The sequence below is a fragment of the Scaptodrosophila lebanonensis genome, unplaced genomic scaffold (genome assembly GCF_003285725.1).
Source record: "Scaptodrosophila lebanonensis strain 11010-0011.00,11010-0021.00 unplaced genomic scaffold, SlebRS2 tig00000001-arrow-pilon, whole genome shotgun sequence".
Taxonomy (NCBI): Eukaryota; Metazoa; Arthropoda; class Insecta; order Diptera; family Drosophilidae; genus Scaptodrosophila; species Scaptodrosophila lebanonensis.
Genome location: NW_022060529.1, coordinates 17,911,652 through 17,934,895, shown reverse-complemented (window position 1 = coordinate 17,934,895; position 23,244 = coordinate 17,911,652). Strand labels below are relative to the sequence as shown.

The 23,244-nt window shown below is 37.5% G+C and overlaps 6 protein-coding genes and 1 long non-coding RNA gene across 7 annotated transcripts; 5 read left to right on the top strand and 2 right to left on the bottom strand.

The window, feature by feature from the left end:
- Positions 1 to 708: 708 nt before the first annotated feature.
- On the bottom strand, positions 709 to 1,056 carry LOC115624207. The gene is made up of 2 exons (XR_003995439.1): positions 952 to 1,056; positions 709 to 883 (listed from the first exon to the last, which is right to left on the bottom strand). It is a non-coding gene; the product is annotated as an uncharacterized LOC115624207 (long non-coding RNA).
- An 8,457-nt stretch (positions 1,057 to 9,513) lies between these two features.
- LOC115629101 (chitinase-like protein Idgf5) lies at positions 9,514 to 11,284 on the top strand. Its single transcript, XM_030525425.1, has 3 exons — positions 9,514 to 9,661; positions 9,856 to 10,413; positions 10,604 to 11,284. The coding sequence occupies exons 1-3, from the start codon at positions 9,547 to 9,549 to the stop codon at positions 11,236 to 11,238; spliced, it is 1,308 nt and encodes a 435-aa protein (XP_030381285.1). The 5' UTR covers positions 9,514 to 9,546; the 3' UTR covers positions 11,239 to 11,284.
- Positions 11,285 to 13,349: 2,065 nt separating this feature from the next.
- Positions 13,350 to 14,291, bottom strand: LOC115632388 (glutathione S-transferase 1). Its single transcript, XM_030529520.1, has one exon. It carries the CDS (start codon positions 14,275 to 14,277, stop codon positions 13,537 to 13,539), a length of 741 nt encoding a protein of 246 aa, XP_030385380.1. The 5' UTR covers positions 14,278 to 14,291; the 3' UTR covers positions 13,350 to 13,536.
- Positions 14,292 to 17,387: 3,096 nt separating this feature from the next.
- LOC115634093 (glutathione S-transferase 1-like) lies at positions 17,388 to 18,328 on the top strand. The gene has a single exon (XM_030531648.1). The coding sequence runs from the start codon at positions 17,398 to 17,400 to the stop codon at positions 18,061 to 18,063; it is 666 nt and encodes a 221-aa protein (XP_030387508.1). The 5' UTR covers positions 17,388 to 17,397; the 3' UTR covers positions 18,064 to 18,328.
- Positions 18,329 to 19,685: 1,357 nt separating this feature from the next.
- Positions 19,686 to 20,387, top strand: LOC115630450 (glutathione S-transferase 1-like). The gene has a single exon (XM_030527014.1). The coding sequence runs from the start codon at positions 19,686 to 19,688 to the stop codon at positions 20,349 to 20,351; it is 666 nt and encodes a 221-aa protein (XP_030382874.1). The 3' UTR covers positions 20,352 to 20,387.
- Positions 20,388 to 20,570: 183 nt separating this feature from the next.
- Positions 20,571 to 21,362, top strand: LOC115628483 (glutathione S-transferase 1-like). Its single transcript, XM_030524612.1, has one exon. The coding sequence runs from the start codon at positions 20,632 to 20,634 to the stop codon at positions 21,295 to 21,297; it is 666 nt and encodes a 221-aa protein (XP_030380472.1). The 5' UTR covers positions 20,571 to 20,631; the 3' UTR covers positions 21,298 to 21,362.
- Positions 21,363 to 21,588: 226 nt separating this feature from the next.
- Positions 21,589 to 22,481, top strand: LOC115633818 (glutathione S-transferase 1-like). Its single transcript, XM_030531304.1, has one exon. It carries the CDS (start codon positions 21,604 to 21,606, stop codon positions 22,270 to 22,272), a length of 669 nt encoding a protein of 222 aa, XP_030387164.1. The 5' UTR covers positions 21,589 to 21,603; the 3' UTR covers positions 22,273 to 22,481.
- The last annotated feature ends 763 nt before the right edge of the window (positions 22,482 to 23,244 follow it).

Genomic DNA, 23,244 nt, shown 5'->3' with positions numbered 1-23,244 from the left:
TTTTGAAATGTGGACGAGAATTCTGTAGCGGGAAAGAGGGGAAAAATTCCAAAAAATAAAATAAACTCGTTGCAGTAAATTTATATTAGATTTCTCAAGCGTAGGCTCTACCAATCGCATTCAATCATAATATGAGCATCAGAATTAAAACAAAGACGTCTGACCTGACATTTTATAAACTATACCCGCCTCTTACGTCACAATCGTTCAAGAAAAATAAACAATCGTTTCCATGGCAGCTATGATTTACCAGATTTTAATCGACAGAATTATTATTAATATTCTGAATAAAATAAAATAAAAATGAAGCACTATAAAATGTATACTTGTACAATAATTAATTGTTCTTGGCTATATGGGCAACTGGATGGATAGGTAGATAGACATACTATATAAATATCGATTTGTCTAATCATGGAGTCTGCCTATTGCACACATTTGGCGCACAAAACGATATTATGCGATTCAATTTATTGTACGGCAGTGATTTTTAATCTAGAAGTCGCATTTTCATTTCAACGTCTTTTCTTTAATATTTTCAATTTATTTACCAGATTTTAAGCTTGAAAAGGAGACAGAATAAATAGTAAAAGTTTGTCTTGATTGACTCGGTTCCTTTGGTAATTGAATTGCAACAGAATAATAATAATAACAATTACAAACTAAATGAACACAAAAGAATTTTTTTTTTTTAAAGAGAACGTACAATTTAAATGCACATATGTTTATTGTTTAAGTCTGGCATAAACTAAATCAATAGTTTTCACATCCTGACACATTAAAATTAGAGCAATAGCATCATCAACATTGCATCGCTTAGACGGTTTGAATGTTGCACTCCACGCATTTACCGATAGTCAAATCTCCGGGGCTTAGGGGTTAGCTGTGTTTAAAAAAAAAACAAACAAAATGTTTTCCAATATTTATTTGAGAAACTACATTTGGACTTACCGCTAGCAATGGCCAGAAGACACAAAACGAATGCAATCGACAGCCACTTCATATTTTTTATATATTTTAATAACGTCCGTTTGTTCTCTGAACGGTTTTAAAGCGTTAACTGATGCTGTTGTGTGACTGGGGAGGTGTTTTTATAGCCATTGGAGGTCCATAGAAAACTTTGAGTAGCTTTGGGTTTAGGTTTCGCTCGCGCTCTATCTCTTTAATCGTCGCCTTGAATTGCGCATCGATTAGCTGATAGGAGCAATACGAAGTGTCACAAACACATACATATACAAGGTGCGATCCAAAGTAAACAGGACTTTTTGAATCTAGCGCCCCCTGGTGGCGCTATCTATATGTCGACTGGTGCGTTAGAATCTGCTATCCTTATCGATTGTCCAGTGAGAATTTCATGGCATTTCATCGATTGGAAGTGAAGTTATTGCGTTTTAAGTGTCAGTATGTTTGTGTTATCGATGCGAAAATGAGCTTCGAACAAAGAGCCAACATTAAATTTTGTTTTAAAATAGGTAAAACTTTTACCGAAACGTTTCAATTGATGGAACAAGTTTATGGCGATGATTGCCTATCCCGTAGCAGAGTGCACGAGTGGTTTCAACGTTTTCAAAGTGGTCGTGGGGACATAAATGACGATCAACATGTGGGCCAATCAAAATTCGTGATCACCGAAAATTCCATCGAAACTGTGCGTGAATTCATCAAAAATCAGCCGAAACCATCATTGAAATTGATGGAACTGTAATTGAACATCTCCAAAACATCGATTTATCGCATTTCCACCGAACATTTGGGCTTACGAAAGGTGTGTGCACGGTTTGTTCCGCACAAATTGAGTGACGACCAAAAATTGCTCTCATCGATCGACGCTTGTGACCGATTATTTGACCAAAAATCACATTTTAACCATTAACCAATCGCCGACTTCTACCTTTTCGGAAAAATGCATTTGCCCATGAAAGGAAAGCGTTATGCAGACGTAGAGGCCATTCAAAAGGCTTGCACTGGCGGCCATACCGGCCAACGAGCTAAAACACTCGTTCGACATGCTTTTGGATCGTGCAAAAACCTGTATTGAAGCAGAAGGATACTATTTTGAATAAAATAAATTGATTTTGCCGAAAAAACCATTTGTTCTGTTTTTTTTTAAAAGTCCTGTTTACTTTGGAACACACCTTGTATATTAATTGCATGCAAATGTGCTTTAATCTTTGAGAGCCCAGGCAGCTTCAAGTAAAATTTATTTTGTTTTGTTAATGTTAGCAGGAAAAAACTTGGGAATAGCACTATCTATCAAAATCAAAAAAAAAGAAATGAAATGCATTTACACCTAATTCTGTTTTTACACGGTTTTGATTAAACACGGTTTGAAAATTAAAAATTGTATATATTATTAGACGACCTTATTCCATTTAGCACAATTCAAAATACCACAAAATAAATTAATAAAAATTAAAAAAATGTGTGTGTACACAGTTGACAAACAGCTAGAAACTATTGTTATATGATTTTCACTGATTGTAATAGGTTTTAGAGATAAGGAATCAATCACCTATTTTTGCATATGATCAATGACTTTCTTTACATGTTTTTTTCTGGAGCCAATCTATCGTGCAAAAAACAGAATAAGGTGTACATTAATTTCAAAAGTACTAGCTTATGAAAATGTAGAAATTTTGTCATCCCAAAAATCTGGTTGCCGTTCCTTAAAGAAAAAGCTAGCAAACAACTATTTCCAAAAATAAAACAAAATAGAAAAAGAGGAGCCAGAACTAGAACTTTATTTAGACGCGCACGGACCGGAAGTCCCTATCCACTCACACGTTCTATAAATAATTGCCTTTCTGTCAACCCGCATTGGTTCAATCGACCTCGCTTTTTATAGTTCTCGGCGAAGGCCATAGCCATTGTACGATACGATAGTTTAACGTAATTTAACGTTGTTGTTGATAGCCAACTTGAATATAGATTCAAAATAGCTGCCAGAAAACATTGGGAGCAAGGCATTTGATCAATAAATTACTGCACATATCGTAGTTCCTTTTAAGCTATTGAATATAGAAAGATTTGCTTGGTATTTTTAAAAAAAGAGAAACACTCATAAATTTTTAATTGCCCACATTCGAATACCTTCTTAACAAAAGCACTATTTACTAATATAATCGAATTGTAGAGCATTTCATTTCATACTTCAACTTAATTATGTCAACCTCTTCAGTTGCAAGTTTCCCTAAACTGTGCTTTGAATACACATAACCCCCTACGTTCATATACTCGTAGCTCGGTATGTATAAATAGAAATCCACATCAAATCGTAGGTGTATAATGTACGTGATTGTGGTCAAATTAACTTCGTCGTGTGACAGAGTGTGGGTGCGTGTGTGGAAGCCGCACATTGAGGCAATTAAGCCAATAAAACACCAAGGGTGTAGCCATTAAAATGCCTAAAGGGATCCCTCACATTTGCTGATATTCACAAAGACAAATACCGCATTGCCACACTTGGCAGCCCCCTCACTCCCATGCGATATGCTGGTCGAATGCTACATACTTTTGCCACATTTGTCACCGCAAAAATATTACGGTTAAATGAACCCATATGCAGACACGTTTAGGTGCTTGTGCCAGTCGAAAGGGCAATTGTCGTCAGCGGGGCCGTCTTTGTCTGTCCGGCACATGGACTTTTGCAATTTAATTACTGCGAGGCAGAGGCTGGCAGATTGCTCGAAAGTTTATCACCCATCCGAATGGCGTACAAATTGAACCGAATTTCAATGCATCCAGCGATTGCTTTAATACATACAATCGGACAGTCTAACATTTGGCGTGCAAATATAGCGAAGGCACGTGCCACACACAAATACAAAACAAAGCACAACCTGGCGCTATATTCACACAAAACATGGCACGTGTGAAAGTTGCACTGTTTGGGGAACCCAGTGGGAGTTGTCCTTTAAAATAGCCTTGAAAGATCTAGTTCTTTAAACATACTTTAAAGTCTCTAATTCAGAATTAAATTATAAAAACTTTAAATTATATATGAAGAGTCTTTGCTAAGAGGCATCCATATTTTTTATCGACTTTACAGTTTTATGTATTTCAAACGTAACTTGTAACTTCTAAATTTTGAATGAATATTTTTGGTTTCATTATTAATTCACCAATCTAGTTTGATTAAAATTTATTTAAAACACGAGAGTTTTTCATCAAAAAAGTCTCATTTAATTGCTGTGCTTGAGCTATCGATTGATATATGATAATCTTCTGCTCCGAATATACTCAAACAGTTCATAAATGTATCTATTAATATGTACATTATAAAGCAGAAGATACACTTGCGTAAAGTATAGTTAGGTTTCATTTGTTTGGAAGCACAAGAGCTTTTTCTCAAAAAAGTCATTTCTACATATTGCTAACATTTTAGTTAAAGACATTTAGTCACCCAGATGGACAGCAATTGTTATTTAAAAATTTAAATTGAATTTAAAATTAATGGTAAATAATTTTGTACACGTGCATAACTTTTGGCAGCAAGGGGGTTTCCTCAAAAAACACTCCTCTCTATATAAAAATAATTGCTAACATTTTAATTGAAGACATTTGTGTATTTAAATGCACGACTAGTAAACTAAATTTGCTTTCCTATCATATATTTCAATTTGTGAACAATTTATTTCACAAATTAAGTTTCAAATACTATACAAAGGGAAATTCCTCATTCCCCGACCTTCGATCTACTCTTATTTATGGAAGATGAAAAAATGTTTATTTGATGCTTTATTGACGTCACATTTAATTTTTATGTAAATTGAATGGCAAACAATTTTGGACACGTTCATAAATTTCGGCAGCATTTTAAGTGCCTTTTTATAGCTCTGATTAGGTCAAATTAAATAAACAAAACACAATTAATAGGAGCCTGTCAAGTCAACTCAACACATACAGCAGCATTTCCCAAATTCATTATCATCTGCACAAATACGCATGAGAATTTGTAAAAAGAGACCCTAGAAATTATATGCAATCTCTGCTTGTGTTTTTTATTTATTAAGTCTATTTAAAAGAGAGATATATAATCGAAATATAAATTTTTTGTAGAATGAAAAGCTTGTGTTGTAAATTGTCCTTTAACTACCCTTTAAATAAACTTATTTAAAGACCATACTATTACGAAAATTACTTAATTTTAAGCCAAGCCCTTTTTTGACAAAACAACAATAATAATACATACTAATCCATTAAATATTACAAATATAACTAAAAATGTCATTTTGTATTCAAATTCAAATAAACACAAATAAAACATAACAGTGGCCAGCTGTCTCTGTAGCTGTAATACAAATTGACAGTTTTCGCATTTTGTATTTGTATTAAATATTCTCCTTTTTATAGTATACATATTTTCCAAGTAACACTAACTTTATTGGAACTAGCGCGAACAAATGTGCTCAGTTCTAACTTATAGTCTACATGTCCGCAAACATGCATATTTATTTATTTGATACTGCCAGCAATGTTTTATTATTCAGCCGGTGTAGTGTGTGTGCGTGTGTTTGTTTGTAAAAATGTGTGTATAGCGATGGATATTTGCTGAAGCACCAGTGACGAGCATTTTTGAAATACATTGTGCGTCGTACAGCTTTTACGGCCTGCGGTTATAGCAACTGTTCTGTTTTGTTCCGATTCGTTTTGTAGCTGTGCCTTTTCTACTTTTGCATTTGGTTTTTGTGGCTAGTTTGATGTTGGCATTTAATTATATTATATTAAGTGTTTGGGTGTGGGTGTGGGTGTGTGTGCCTGCGGATGTTTGTTTTGAAATAGTATACCATTTTATGAGCTTTTCGTTTTAAGTGGCAAAAATCATATTTATGGCTGTGGCTGAAATGCCAAATTTTGTTGCATCTTTTAGGCGCGCCATGAAATTGTTTGTACTTGGTCAGAGTTGAAAGCAAAGTGTGGCGTATACGTGATGTGTGGTTATGAAATTCTTTAGATATGCAAATAAACCATTATAGCATGAAGCCATGCGGCAGACAGTGTAATAAATACGTTACAGAAAAAGCTGGCAAACAGCCGCACATACAATATGCACGTATGTGTGTGTGTGTGTGTTGGTGCTAATACACGCATGGCAAGGCTTAGGAATTTATTGCCTTTTCCTTTTACTGCCTTTGCTTTAGCGTTTTATTTCCCTCGGGACAAATCTATTAGGGCAAACACGCATGCATACACACAGAAGAACAGTGGCAGCTGCCGAGCGTCGGCACGAAAAAAGTAATTACCAAAGGATTTACATTTATTTAACCACTTATGAAGTGGAAAACTATCAGGGATAAGATTGGTTGTACAGCGCCACCAACAGCGCATTAGAATTGCAAATCTGTCCGTCAAGAGGATTTAATGATGAATAGGTAGCAGAAGAAACTCAGACTAATGGACCCACCGACATCAGCCATTGCTGTGCTACTTCACTCAAGTGTGAGACTTACCTGGAAAAGTACTTATGTACATCAAACAACGACTGCATACTATATTGAAATGGCAAACACACAGATACGACCATTGAAGTGCAGCATTAACTGAGCAAAACACCAACAAGAGCCATTGCCAGCAGATTTCATTATTCAATATATTTTCAACATCCTTCCGTTTCTGTTTAATCCCTACAATGCACAATGCATCACTTAAAATCTATCAGCTATGTTCCCTGACCACTGACCAACATCATCTTGACGCCCGACCAGCACGTCAAAGAGCAGACAACAATTTTTGTTCTACAAATGCTGCCACGTGAGGAAAATTGCTAATCAACTACAAAAGCGTCAAGAGTAAAAGCCCCCGAAGGGCACTCCTCGATGCTCGACTATTGAAATGGCGCTGTGCATGATGTCATCGTTGTTACCATTGATGGCGACGTTAGTGGGCGTGAGTCTGGATCATCATAGTGAGTTATTGCTTACGTACTCTAGCCAAATAGGATATGCGCGAATGGAGCGAAGACTTTGAATGCGGCTCGTAAGAAATTTGATAACTGATTGGTTTGTTTAGTAATTAATATTTAAATAACTATTTACAAGTACATGCGATATTTATTGCTATGAACAGAATTATTGCTATAAGCCAAATATTTAAATGCATTTTCACGATTATTGATCGGAAATTTCCAACATTTGTTAACTCGGCATCTTTGGAGAATATATTTCAAAATTTCAAAATACATTAAAAAAATGGCTATTGCTTAAAAACGACTGACTTAAGCATGCTCTGCGGAAAAGTTTTAAAAACAAAATAACGCCGAAATAATGGTAATTGATAAGAATTGTTATTGTTAAATATTAAGAGATAGGGTAAACACTTTTTTTTCTATTGCATTACTATAGAACCACTTGCAAAATATTTAAAAATTTAAAGGAATTATAATTTTGAATTTATTTAAATGGCTTCAATTTATTAAATAAGACTTCTCTTTTTTGTTATTGTCTCAAAAATGCGATTCTTCATTCTTCTCAACAAGAGTTTTAAGCAAATTTGCTTCCAATTGCTCCCACTCTGTTAAGCTTAAAACCTTCCATTGGGTATAATTATTAAAAAATATTCATTAACTAATCTGACTTTGCTGCCTTAACAATGTCCTTTGTGTATAATCTAGAAGTTCCATTAAATTTTATTTTATTTTATTCTAAATTATTGATTTTATTTATCTACAAACTTTGTATGCACAATCGGGTTCCATTATTCTAAAAAACAAAAATGGATTTTATTCAACGACCTCATAAGATTTTTATTGTGCTTATGACAGATTTATCTTTTAGAAGTATATTTAGAGTAACTTTACAAATGACTAGAAAATTGGGGTTATTTCAATTGTACTATATTGTATCTAGATATATGTAATATGTAGTATATAGAAATATCGTGTAAACATGTATTTTAAATACACAAGCAGTTACTAGTGAGATAAAATAAAATGTTTTCTTGTACTGAATTGCTAGACACATTTATAAAACAAACAAAAAAAAGGTTTTAAAAACCACCATCTATAAAATACCGAAATTGCTTAGTTAGATTCGATTTTTACATTGTACTATATTTATTCACAAAAATTGGCATCATAAATTGGTGTGCATCCATAATTAGTTAATAATAAAGAGTACAGGTTAAAAAGCCTTAACAACTTAAATATATATAAAATGTGTTTTTACAGTTTATAAGTGATGGAGGAAAATCATCCAAAGAAATATAAGGCTAGAGATGATGTTAAACTCTGAGTTCATATTCTTTCCCTTTGTTTAGTAACAAAGAAATTTGATATTAACTTGAATATTACGTGATATGACACAGACAATTATATTAAGCAGATAAAATTTCTAAAATGTGCGTAGAAATTTAATTTCCAATTTATTGACCTATTGATAGAAGATGCGAAATTGCTTAGTTAGATTCGATTTTTATATTGTACAATATTATGAAATTGTTCTCTAACAACGCACTAGCGCGGCGGCTGCTCTCCAGACCCAGGAAGAGAAGACTAAAGAAGTGCCATCCAAAGGATCTCCCTACGAGATCCCTTGTGTAAAATATATAGAATAAAATATCTTAAATATATATCCCATTAAATCTAAAATATTGTAAATATATGTACATACATATAAGTGCGTCCTATAGCTGCATACTATAGACAACTATTGTATTCCCCATTAATTTTCAACTAGCTTAAGCTGCCATATTGGTAGCAGAATACAGTTTTAATAAATTGTATATATGTAAAAAATAAATTCTATATACTATACATTAAATAAACTCTATAACTGCACAGTACATACACATTTTAAAGAGCATCATTGCTTCGATTAAATATCAAATAAGATTTGTCCTTATTGTTGGATGTATTTTCGTGGGCGGTCGGTGAGTGCCTTAATGTATTTAAGCGCTGCTTATACATATATGTATGTATTGTGTGAGAATCAGGGTGTGTGTAGGCGTGGGTGTGGGTGTGGGATTGTGTACAAGTGCGTGTGCGTGTGCAGTGAACCTTCACTGACGTTGATATTGACATGAGGGCCGACACTTGGCCAGTCACTGGTCTGGCCATGGCGACAGAAAATGCGACAGCTACTAATGGCAATTCGCTGCATGTTTGTATGTATGTACGTATATGTATATGTATATGTAGGTGGTATACGAGTATGTTGGGTTGGACACTCGCTGACTGACCACCAGATGCCACAGCTTGATGATAAAAATAACAGACTTTTGCTTCGCCATGGATGAGCAACGGTCGGAGCAACGGGCATAAATAAAATGTGGGCGCTACAAACAATGGCACTAAGGAATGGGATGGTGTGAGAGACAGACAGACAAAAAATGAAAATTGTGGCACATTTACGGGCGCTTGCTTTGCTACATTGATGTTTTAATTGAAATTTAAAGGGCATTAATATTCAACGACTGCGACACATCAATTCTGAATCTATTAAAGCTTTGCCTAAGCTTTAGTGACAAATCTTATCAGTTTGTAGTACATTAGCTCAGTTTAAATCGAGACTTCTAGCGACGCAGTTAAATATTTTTTAAATCCAGAGCAGCATGCCAAACAGCTGGATATCAGTAATATTTATGCTGTGTCTATTTTGGCACAGCAGTTACGGCAATGTGGGAAAACTTGTGTGCTACTACGATGGGGCAAGTTTTGTCAGAGAAGGTGAGTGTGGAAAATAGAAAAACTCGTATTGAATGGAATAGATTCCACACAATAAGTTCATTCATCACCGCTTGAAATGCTGCTGTATGCTTTGCATCTGAGGCTTTAGAGGTTATCGCTGCCTTTGATGTTTCTATCTGTGCTTCGTTTTTATTTGTTCGTTTGCCCTCATTGCAACATTTGTCTCTTTGTAGGTCCCGCACAACTTTCCCTGCGTGAATTAGAGATTGCCTTAGGCTTTTGCAACATTCTAGTCTACGGCTACGCTGGAATTGATGCCGAAACATTTAAGTTGAAGAGCCTCAACCCACAGCTCACATACAACCAGGATCATTATCGTCACATAATTGCTCTCAAGCAAAAATTTCCGCACGTTCGTTTTCTACTCTCTGTGGGCGGCGATCGAGACTTAAACTCTGAAGGTGTTGTGGAGACGGAGACTTACTTGAGATTGCTAGAGGAGCCTGAGAGGAGGAATAGCTTTAAGCTTAGTGCCATTGAAGAGCTGAGAAAATTTGGCTTTGATGGTCTAGACTTGGCCTGGCAGTTCCCCAAAAACAAGCCAAAGGTTGAGCGCGGTGCGATTAAAAAGGCTTGGCATGCATTCAAAGGTTGGTTTAAAAACTCCTCCATCGATGAAAAAGCGGAGGAGCATAAGGAACAATTTGCCACATTGCTGCGAGAGCTGGCGGTACAAATGCAAACGAACGGTATACTGTCGCTGACTATGTTGCCGCATGTGGATGCCTCATGTGAGTAAATTGTTTTAGAGTCATGTTGCCGAGTTAAATGCCTAAAGCAATGAGAATTCCGATTATTTGATTGATTCTATTTTTCAAATCACTCTCAAGTGCAACCAAGAACCGCAAAAGCTTATAATTTGCATTAACTTGAAGTGGAAAATAGTATGGAAATGATGCTAATTTCGCAAAACTTTTGCAGTGTTCATTGATGTGGCTAGCGTTATGAACTACGTCGACTTTGTTAATCTGGGCACCTATGATTTCCAAACGCCTGAGCGCAATCCCAAGGTAGCCGATATACCAGCGCCTCTCTATGCCATGTACGATCGGGAACCTTCGTTTAATTTGGACTATCAGGTGCAGTACTGGATCAATCAAACGGCCAATGCTCAGAAGCTGCACATTGGTGTTGCCACCTATGCACGTGCTTGGCTAATGTCTCGGGACTCGGGCATCACAGGCTACCCGCCCATTCCAGCCACCGAAGGAGCTGCACCAATGGGTAAGCAAACGGGCGTTCCCGGTCTACTGAGCTGGCCCGAAGTTTGCGAATTGCTGCAGGTGCCTTTCAACAAAGACAAGGCACCATTGCGCAAGGTGGGGGATCCAACTAAGCGCTTTGGCATTTATGCTTATCACGCTGCCGAAGATGAAGGTGAGAAAGGTATCTGGGTGGGCTACGAAGATCCCACATCGGCGGCGATTAAGGCTGGATATGTACACGCAAAAGGCCTGGGTGGAGTTGCTCTTTTCGACATATCACTGGACGATTTTCGAGGCCAGTGCGCGGATGAGAAGTATCCCATTTTGAGGAGCATTAAATACAAGCTATAAGTAATTGTTTAAATAAACAGACGCTCTCAAGTTGAAGTCCAATGAAGGGCCGCACATTTTATATTCCAATGAACACCGAAAAGTATGCTACAGTATTTTAGCAAAAGCTTGAGTAAATTGAAACTGTCCCTGGCCAGACGACTCGATGAAGTGAGGGGGAGGGGGGAATGCATGGGAAGCAGATTTCTTGCCAAGCTAGTGCCATGAAACAAAGGAAGCAACGGACGCGAAAAGGTAGCAATACGTAAATGGAAAAAAGGGAAAAAGGAAAAGGCAAATTCTGTAGACAAGCAAAAAAAAAACTTGCACATAAAAGCAAAAGAAGAAGCAAGCGAAGCGTAAAGCTTCCGCGCTGACGACGCCCTGCCAAGCGACAAGGAGGGCGGGTCCAGGTCCACGCAGACATAGGTCTGGGCGTCTTCCAAAGTAAAAGTTGAAATTAAACCAATTAGTTTGCCTGCCGCTGCAGCAATGAAGCGCAAAAAAGCATGAGCGGGGTCAAAAGGGCGACTCCCACCTGCTCGTTTAGTGAAGCAGTCGCACTCCAGGTATTTAGGCGGCTCACACAGACTCGGCAGCTGAGGTGGTGAGATGGTGAGGAGGATGGGTGGCGGGGTGGCTTGGAGGTAGCAGGCGAGCAGCAGTCGGGCTGCTTTTTAAGTATATTTTAAACGTTGCTGTATGTCGAACGAACAAACGACACAGCCGGCTACAGGTAAATACATATACTTGTACGAGTGTGTATAGGTGTGTGTTTAAGTGTGTGAGTGTGCAGCCTGGCAGCCATTGCTGTAACATTTACGGCAACGGCAACTGCCGCCATCATAAATTAATTATGATTTAACAACTTTAGCATGCACGACACGCCGAAGCGCCGCACAGCACAAAACTTTGTGCTTTTCATTTTGGTTCGCTTCTTTATTTTTTTTTTTTTTGGTCGATTCTTATATTCAAGTTATTGTTTTTGCTTTTTCGGCTCTTGCTGAAAGGCATACAATTTTTTAATTTTAATGAGCGCAAAAGTTTTAAAGTTTGCCAAACATTTCCTTTCTCTTAGCACACTTTAAAAGCAACACTTAAAAAGCAAAGTTTTGCACTTCGCTTGGCTTTCAAACAAAAATTATAAGCCGCACCCACAGATACCAGAACGCAACCACAACCAACCCAACAGATCCTTAACAATTTGCAATTACACGCTGCCAGCTGCATTCTTAGACAACCGAACGTTGATGCTACGCTTCACTGCACATGGCGTGCACATTTTGCGGTCTGTGGCCAACAATTTCATAACTAACTGGCAATGCTGCATAATATTTGAATATCGTAGTTGCTTTTCAGTTCAAAAAAAAAAAAACTTCTAGTTACACACTGTATGTTATCAAATAGATAAGCTCATATCTTCGCAACACATTGTCAAATTTATGTGCAAAATTTTTTTATTTTTGTGTTCACCCCTTTGCCTAAGCAATTCATAAGCTGAAATGGCAAACACTGACAAAACAAATATTTTCTTGCCACGAAGAGTGGTTTCTGCCACCGACTGTTTCTATAGCAGTTATATTATATAGTGCACTGATTTTAGGATATTATAGAAATAGAAAGATAGATAGAAATATTATTATTCTTCAAATTAAAAAAAAATGAATAAAAGTCATTTTTGTACAGATCGGTCCTGTGCAATATATATAAAATAATAAAATATATATATGGTTGGCAATAAACTTCCGCTGCGTGTAGATAAGACAAGTCTTCCATTTCTGGAGATTTTAGCTGTTATGGCTTGACATATCTCCATGTTCATTGTTCATCTATATAGCAATATTAATCATAGATTCATTTAATATCGCTTTTTTTTATATTTATTTGGTAAATCAACAAACGGCACGGGTAGAAAAATAGCATTCTAAAATTGCAATATAACCAAACGTATATTTAAGACATAAGCCGTACTTAAATTAATTCGAAGGACATATTCAAATGATCTTAAGACAAATGAGGAATCTACTTGTAAATAAATTGTGTAGCAAAATCGGGCAATAATTTGTTGACGTGTCTGTATTTGAAATTCAACATTTTCGCCTCTCTGTGTATGCATAGTCAAAAACAATATATATAACAACTTTTAAAAATATTTTTCCTCTTTATTTATCTTTATATTTAAAAGCGTACTTAGAATAAAGACTCTGTTCTGCAGGTCGGAGTCACCAAATTTCGAAAAATCAATTCGAAAATTCAATGGAGCGACTTAAAATGTTTACTATTAAAGCGGCTACGCCCAAGAATACCTGTTTGACTACATTAGGCCTTTCCCGCACCACCTTTAATCTCCGCAAATGCCTTGTGCCACAGTTTATCGAACTGTTTTGGCAATTTAGCACGCACCTTTTCGGCCAGAGCACGGGCTCCCTGCAGATTGGCCTCCTCGTAGTAGGAGAGAGTGGCCACCCGTGCTAGCCAGGCCGACAACTTGGGGTATTTGGTGCCATCGACAGGCGCATAGGTTAAATGCAATGTGCTGATCGTCGACACAATACTGAAGTCGGCAATGGTTAGCTGAGCCCCTGCCACATAGTCGTTGCCACTGAGAAATTGTTCGAGCAGCTCATAGCCCTGATGTATTTCGGAAATCTTTTCCTTGGGTATTTCGGTGGCATTCTCCTTGAACACCAGCCGTTGCAATTGCTTGAAGCCGGAATGGAAAAGTACTCCGCTCTCGAAATGCAGGCGCTGGTCCACAATGGCGCGTTGGAAATATTCTTTCGGATAGAGTGCGTCATTTTTACCATACTTGCGCACTAAATAGGCGCATATGGCATGTGAATCCCAAATACACTGGCCTTCCTCAGCGCTGCCGTCCGGCACGTCCTCCAACATGGGTACCGTATGTTGAGGATTCTTGCGCACAAATTCCGCATCAAGATGCTCGCCTGCCTGCATGTTCACCTGCCGGAACTCATATTCCAGCCCCAGAGCACGCAGTGTCAGACACACAGCTCGCACCGGTGGACTCGTTTCAGTACCGTAGAGTATAAGCTTCATCTTCACGAAGACACCGGAGGTGGATGTCAAGTGGTGTATATAGTAAGACGCACAATTGCCAACTGACAGCAGACAAGGCAGTCCACTGGTGATTAGGTTAAGTTTAAAGCAGCTTAGATACTAAGATTAGATACCGCCACCAGCTATGATGTCAACATAATGCAAGCAACCTGATAGCTATCGCATAAGTTGTGATGTGGCGGGGTCAGGTGGGGCTAGCTGTGGATCTGGCTTCCTATCAGCTATCATGGACTACCAAAGAAGACGTCATAATGCTGCAAGTTTAAGTTTTGCGTGATTGTTTATTAATGCTGAGATAAGTGGGCTCAATTGCCATTACCTGCTTCACATGTATTCGTACATACATATGTGCTTATATATAATTAGACTGTGCCAATATTTGTTGAGAGCTGTGCGTTTGTCAGACTTATCAGGTTTTGATTTATTTTGACAGTGGCAGAAGCGTCACTACAATGCATTGCAATGGGGGCTATGATTTAACATTTTAGGTCGCAATCAACCCTTCCTGGACGAATAAATTATTCCTTCTAGCTGGAAGATTGTACTCGTAATATAAATAAATTATGAGACAAAAATATTAACTGAAAATCAAGCATTTTTTCTTTTAAAAATTTATCTCCCAAATTTCAAACAAAAACAATTCTCTTGCGGTCGGTTTCCAATTTCTCTACTTTTATGAAAAGATTTGGTTAAAATTATAAACAAATAAAATTTTCCACTTTAAAATAATCATATTAATATAAACTTAATTTTTTCAACTTTGTATATTACTAAATTAGCCAATTGCCTAATCTCTACTTAAAACACTAGTACTTATTTATACAAAGCATCTAAAACAACAAATTAATAAAAATCCCAACTTGATCCCAATTCAACATAAAATATTACGAACTTCATATTTTGCTGAGTTGAATTTTATTTTGTAAAATAAATTAAAGCTAAGAAAATCGTATATTTGACGTAAATCTTATTCCAAATAAATACCAATAAATTGTGTTTTAATTAAACTAACTTGTCGAAAATTCTGCGTCCCTGAGATGGCATGTTAGAGTATTAGAAAAGCTGCTATTAACAATGCTGCTCATTGAATTACAAAGCTTGAAGGCAAATAACTTAAAAATTGTATATTAATATTATTCATGAGTAAAGTGTCTGAAGCTTAATTATTTAGAGAGTTCTTTATACTACTTTAAGTTATTTAGTTGCCTTAAAATTAATTAAGGAATTCACTAAAAATACAAACATGAATATGAAAGTATAGAACAGCCAGAGCATGTTATACTCTATAGTCGACGATGGTCAGCTAGATTGGAGGGGAAGTTCGAAAAAATGCAATTCACCGACGAATTTATGGAGCGATTTGAAAAACAACTGAAGCCGAAAGCTCAAGAAAATACAAAATGAAAAAAAATGAAAAATATCTTAATCCGCTAGAAATTTGTTCATAAAATCTATGAAATAGTAATTTAAATAAGGCAAAAGCTAAAACGGAGTTAAAATAAATTCGGCCTCCAAAAGGGACAAATAGTTTATGTACTTTCAAGAGATTTCCCGCCCTATAAAAAACAAGTAAAAAAGCAAAAGTCGGGTGTCCCGACTTTGAAATACTCTGTACATATGTTTACAATAATTAAAGAAAATAAAAAAATTAAGAAAATTAAAAAAAAAAATTTTGATCGATTTTACCTTATCGGTATTCGAACTCATGTAAATGGTGTATAATTGCACATTTACATAGCAATTGCGTCTGTGTGAGTGTATGTATGCCTATGCGCATCTATTCATGTCTGTGTAAGCATGTTCGCAGTCAACCAAAGCATCAACTTGGCATACGGACACATAATAACTAATTGGGGGTATTTGCAAAATTTCGAAATTCGAAGAATTACGGAAGTTAGAGAAAATCGCGATTTGCGGAGGAGAGGGGGAAGGGAGGGAAATTCCAAAATATACATTTTCTTCGTATTCACATAAGGCATCTGGGACTAACATTTGGTGTCTCTAGCTCTTATAGTCTCTGAGATCTAGGTGATCATACGGACGGACAGACGGACGGACGGACAGACAGACAGACAGACAGGGCTAAATCGACTCATCTTGTCATGCTGATCAAGAATATATATACTTTGTGGGGTCTGCCACGCCTCCTTCTGCCTGTTACATTTTTCAGCTCGCGCAAACCTAATATACTCTTGTACATTTCCTGTACAGAGTATAAAAACAAGAGAGAACGCTACAGTCGAGCAAGCCCGACAGTGTAATACCCTCTACCCAGGTAAACTTCCGTCACTGAGTTATATGCGCCCATAGCAGTAGCAAAAAGAGGAAGAAGAAGAGCGAACTTGTTGCTGCAGTTTGTGGGGGTTGTACTGGCGAGAATTTGTTTTGCTAATAACTTTTCTTAGAATTGACCGAATTGAATAAAATTTTGAACAACAGTAGAATATATATAAATTATGTGTGCAAAGTTTGGTTTAGGTAGCATTTGAAATGTGGACGCTATTGACAAAATTCTGTAGCGGGGGAAGGGGGTGAAAATTAAAAAAAAAATAATAATAAACTCGTCCTTTCTCGGACCAAGGAGAATCTGGATGCCAACTTTGGTTATTCTAGCTTTTATAGTTTCTGAGATCCTTGCGTTCATCCAGACGGACAGACGGACGGACAGACGGACGGACGGACGGACATGTCTAGATCGATTTCTCTCGTCATGCTGATTCAGAATATATATACTTTATATAATATACCCTTTTTACCCTACGGGTACAGGGTATAAAAACTAGCACGCGACCGTCCATAGCATTCGGAATAAACTTTTTACTCTAAAAAGCTCTGAAAGCCACCTAGTTAGAGATTGTAAAATTATATAGCCATATATTACATACAAAGTGTAGCGTATAAAGTTGCATTAGGTTTTGTTTACCATTTATATTAGCCCGTCCAATTTCCACATTCTTAAAAGGCCATGAAAAAAGCTCAACCTCAACAGAGATTACATTGTAAATGGCACCGCACCAACAACCTGTAGAAAATATCTAAACAACGCAGATCTAAATAGTCTTGCTTGGAAACTCTAAGTGTACACCAGAGCCGCAAAGTATGTCTAAGATTGTGCTATATGGCGTAGACATGAGTCCGCCGGTCCGGGCCTGTATGCTAACTTTAAAAGAACTTCAACTTCCATATGAGTATGTTGAAATGGATTGGTTTAAGGGCGACCATCGCAATCCGGAGTTTTTAAGGAAAAGTCCACAGGGTACGGTGCCGCTGCTGGAAGACAATGGTGTCGTGATTTACGACTCGCACGCCATTTGTAGCTACCTTGTCGATAAGTACAGCAAATCGGACGATCTATATCCGCGCGATCTTGAAAAGCGATCCATTGTCAATCAAAGAATGTTCTTCGATGCCAGCATAATTTTTATGTCGCTTCGAAATGTAAGCGCTGCCTTTTTCCGCAAGGGCATAGCTGTAGTGCCAAAGGAAAAAACCGACAATATACGGGAGGCTTTGGCACTGACTGAAACCTTTCTAGGCACTGAGCCATATATAGCGGGTGCTGCACTAACAATTGCCGACTTTTGCTGTGCAGCTACAATTTCATCCATTCCAGCAGTATTAAATATTGATCCAGAGAAATATCCAAGGGTTATGGCATGGCTGGCAAGACTTCATCAGTTGCCGTACTTTGAAGAGCTGAACGATGTAGGCGCCAATAAGTACATAGCTATGATGAGAAATCGTCTGACAGATATACAAGTCTAATGCCTTCAACAAATGCATATTCAGTTAAATGTACTTAGAATTAAAGCTTTAAAATAAACGAGAATGGGAGAGAGATGATAAAGTAGACATACCTCTATACACCGGGAGTCAGGAACTTTCCCCAAGACTTTTAAAAAATTGATAATATTTTGAAAGCTCTAAAGTCGAAATCAAATCAAATTTCATCAAGGAATCCTTCCGTTAACTAAATAGCGATTTTATTTATTTTGTTTCTACTTAAAATGCTGCAACAATTAAATTCTTGGCTGTAAATAAAAAAACATTTTGAGCACCGAAAGCTAATTGAAATTTTTGTAAGTGGAATCCCTTTCGAATAATTTTGTTTTTTCGTTTTTTCAATACAATCTATTCGTGCTTTTTCTCGAAGGTACTCTACAAATTTAAAATTTTAGAATTCCAATGAGAGAAAAGTGAAATTTTGGGAGCTATGATTTTCCAATATATACTTATTGTACTTGTAATTATTTAGTATGAGTCAAGGGCTAAAAACTAATACGAGCATAATTGGGTTTCATAAAGTGCCTCATGAGCCTGAATCGTCAATATTTTCCGTCACCATGAATCGTCAACATTCCATTATTTCTATTCATTAACGTAGTCGAGTCTATAATTAACTTATATTTGGAATAATTAAGACCTTGCTAATACAAATATCTGATGATACCCATATAATATTTTGAGAAACCAAAAGAGAATATATTTGATGTTTACAGATATCCGTACATGTTACGTCGAAAAGCTCTTTAAAGCTTTCAAGCTTTAACAAATCGCTGCTACTATACTCGCCAGAAGTTCTATGACAAAACGTTATGCCAGAGAAGACTAACAAGATTGAAATTTTGATTTCATCATGAACAGCAATACTAGACTATATATATATAGATTACATTGAAATACATTTAAATTGTATTATTGTTTGGATACTGTTTCTAATGCTGCTGCGCTAATTACTATTGTAATGGAATATTTATATTTAATGGATTAATATTTAATATTTATGGAATATTAATATTTTCTATATAATCAATAGCTAAGTATTTAGTTATAGTCTGTACATGAAATGACACGAGTATATTAAGTTTGAGGGAGGTGAAATGTGTAACAGGCAGAAGAAGGCGTGGCAAACCCCCAAAAGGCCTGTCCGTCTGCATGAACGAATGGATCTCAGAAGGTATAAGAGTTAAAATTTCCAAATTTGTATGCAGATAAAGTTTATTAATTTTTTTACGATGCACCCCTCAATCCCCCGCGATTTTCCATACCTACACAAACTTGGTCAGTAAAGTTTTTAATTAATTTTTAAAAATGTTTTATTATTTATAGTATAACTTTTTTTTAGTTTTTTGGTACAGGGTATTTAAGAGTTCATTCTTTTCTTGCTTAAATTTCTGTAATTATTCTTTCGACTTTAGCTTTTCCAGTTGTTTTTATTTTTTTATAACTATCCAAAAGATATACATACTTCTCTCTTAGAACCGACCTTCTCCAAAAAGCTTCGTTGTGCTTTCAAGCTTCAGTAAAAAACAAAGGCTGGCGTCACCAAAGAATTACCGGCAATTTGAAATTCTACACCAAAGCGTAAACAACGAAAACCTCCCAGAATGACAAAGCTAGTGCTATATGGCATGGACCCAAGTCCCCCAGTGCGCGCTTGCCTCTTGACTTTGAAGGCGCTTGAGCTTCCTTATGAATATGTTGAGGTTAACTTAGCGGCGGGTGAACATCGCAATCCCGAATTCTTGAAGAAGAACCCGCAGGGTACAGTGCCACTGCTGGAGGACAATGGAGCTCTGATTTATGACTCGCACGCTATTTGCGGCTATCTGGTCGATAAATACAGCAAATCGGACGAACTCTATCCGCGCGATCTCGTGAAGCGGGCTGCTGTCAATCAACGTCTATATTTTGATGCTAGCATTATTTTTATGTCGCTGCGAAATGTAAGCGCCGCCTTTTTCCACAAAGGCATCACCGTCGTACCCAAAGAGAAAACAGATCTTATACACGAGGCTCTGGCACTCACCGAAACTTTTCTGGCCGACAAACCGTATATCGTTGGATCCACACTGACCATTGCTGACTTCTGCTGTGCAGCCACAGTCTCCTCCCTGCCGGCCGTTGTGGACATTGATCCTCAAAGATACCCAAAGATAACGGCTTGGCTGGCACGACTCGGTCAATTGCCCTATTTCGAGGAAGGCAATGGTGTGGGCGTCAAAAAATACATAACCATGATGAGAAACTATCTCACAGACATACAAGTCTAGTAGCTGTTAATGAATAAAAGCATTTACCTGACAATTGACAAACTCGCGTAGTACTTATTTACTTACTATAGCACACCTATAGTACATCCATTAGCTTTTATTAAAATTCATCAGAGCCGACGCCCCATAGAAAATCTTCTACGCTGTTATGGGAAACCTCTGAAGTGCCGGCAGTGCGACACACATCAGTCGCAGATTACAGTTTCAGTCTGAGTTTCGCACTGCTGGAGGCCGCACGTTCTGTCTAGTAAAAAAATAAAAATAAAAAATAAAAAAAGTGATGTCGAAAATTGTGCTCTACGGCATTGATTTGAGCCCCCCGGTGCGGGCCTGTCTGCTCACCCTGAAGGCCCTGGAACTGGACTTTGAATACAAGGAGGTGGATCTGCTGAAAGGCGAGCACATGACGGAGGAGTTCCTGAAGAAGAATCCGCAACACACTGTCCCACTGTTAGATGATGAAGGCACTTTGGTCTGGGATTCTCATGCGATTTGCTGCTACTTGGTTGACAAATATGCCAAGTCCGATGAGCTCTATCCGAAGGATCTGGTGAAGCGCGCTGCCGTCAATCAGCGCCTGTTCTTCGAGGCCAGCGTTCTCTTCATGTCACTGCGCTCCGTCAGTGTGGCCTTCTTCTTTAACAATGTGACCGTGGTGCCAAAGGAGAAGACCGGCAATATCATTGAGGGCTATGATCTGGTGGAGACGTTCCTCGGCGATAAACCGTACATTGCGGGCGATGAGCTAACCATTGCCGATTTTTGCTGCGCCGCCACCGTATCCACGCTGCCCGGCATTGTTCCCATTGATGAGGCCAAGTATCCGAAGATCACCGCCTGGTTGCAGCGCATTGCCGAGCTGCCTTACTACGAGGAGGTCAATGGTGTGGGCGCGAAAAAGCACATTGGCATTATGAAGAGCTCGTTGACCGATGTACAAGTTTGAATTGTTCCCATAATTATATTTTATATTTTCGTATGCATTCTAAATAAACCAATTAATAGCCGCAATTGTCAGCAACTGTCAGGCTTTCCTGATTGACGAACTAGCCATTTGGATGAAATTTATTGATTCTTGTGCTCTGGACATTTATTATTCAGAAGGCAGTTATAGGGAGCAACTGTTTCTAAATTTTTATTCGCACGATATAGTACGTGTATTTATCTAAATAGGGCACAGGCATATGTTTATAAAAGGCTGACAAACTTTGTGCCAATCAGTCAGTTGCTGAGTATTTCCTAACGCGCAGTCATGACTAAAGTAACGCTTTACGGCCTGGACGCGAGTCCACCAGTGCGGGCAGTTCTTATGACGCTTAAGGCGCTCGACCTCAACTACGACTATGTGCTGGTCAATATTTTGGCTGGGGAGCACTTGGCGCCCCACTATATTGAGAAGAATCCACAACACACTGTGCCCACCTTGGAGGATAATGGCCATTTTCTTTGGGACTCGCATGCCATAATGCCGTATCTGGTGGATAAGTATGCCAAGAACGGTGCGCTCTATCCCAAGGATGCATATCAGCGTGCCATTGTTAATCAGCGCTTGCACTTCGACTCTGGTATGATGTTTATCGGAGCACTGCGAAATATAGTCCGACCCTTGTTATTTATGAACGAAACGGAAATACCGCAGTCTAGAATCAATGCGCTGGACGAAGTGTATGGTTTTGTGGAGACCTTTCTGGCTGAAAATGATTACGTAGCGGGCATGGAGCTAACAATAGCAGACTTCAGCTTCGTCTCCACGCTCACCTCGCTGGAAACTTTCTTGGAGATTGATGCCTCCAAATATGGAAAACTGACAGCCTGGCTAGAGCGGATGAAACAGTTGCCCTACTATGACGAGGCCAATGGCAGTGGTGTGGCACAATTTTCAGGCCTGATGAGGTCAAAGAACTTTACGATTGTGCCCTAAAACTGCAGCAAACAGAATCGTCATTCAGATTAAATATACAAATACAGAGTCATCTTGTAGGCACCTACAAAGCCTAGTTTTTGCACCCAAAATTGTGAAGTTTTTTCATTTCAAAGCCATTGGCACACATAGTAGCTGAGCAAGTAATTACTTGTATATCTATAAGTATTACTAATACACCCTGTAGAGCCGCCAGTTTTCTTTGAGCACAAACAATATGACAATTTGATATTTCAGTTTTCTAATCAATCATTTCTACCATACGAAATATTTTTTATCGAACTGCAGCTTACACGATTTTTGACTTCTCATTCAAAGGCAGATAATTAACCCACCAAGATTTTATTGTAATACATTTTTAAATCAACTCTAACTCTAAACATTTTTATATCTCCCACCTAAATGAATTTTTTGCCAATGGACTTATATACTTATAAATGATTGTTACTTTAAATGTGTCAAAATATGTTAACAACCTAATCGATATCATTAATAAATACTTTTTGGCTTATCTCTCGCAATCGCAAATTATAATTATTTTATTTTATCTCTGCATGCATAAGGTCTTGACCCACAATCTGAGTTTGTTGCTGAGAAGGTTCCCGGTTCATCTCACTTTCAAGGTTATCATAATATTTACTAATTGTCCATCCTAGGACAGATAAAAGTTTACAAAATCAAGACTATAAAAAACCGAAATATTAAAAATCAAATAAAACTACAATAACATCTTATAACCGCCTCTGACTCGATGTTTTATTTACCGTTCGGACGATTCACAGCCAACTGTTAATAGACCAACAAAACAAAAATTTAAAACAAGAAAGGAATGCTAAAGTCGAGCGAGCTCATCTCTTAAATACCCTGTACCGCCCATTAAAAAGGAAATAACGAACAAAAATTGTTTTTAAATTAATTTTAAAAATATTATTATAATTAAATTAAGGCAGGCAGAGCTTGGGCAGCGATTTT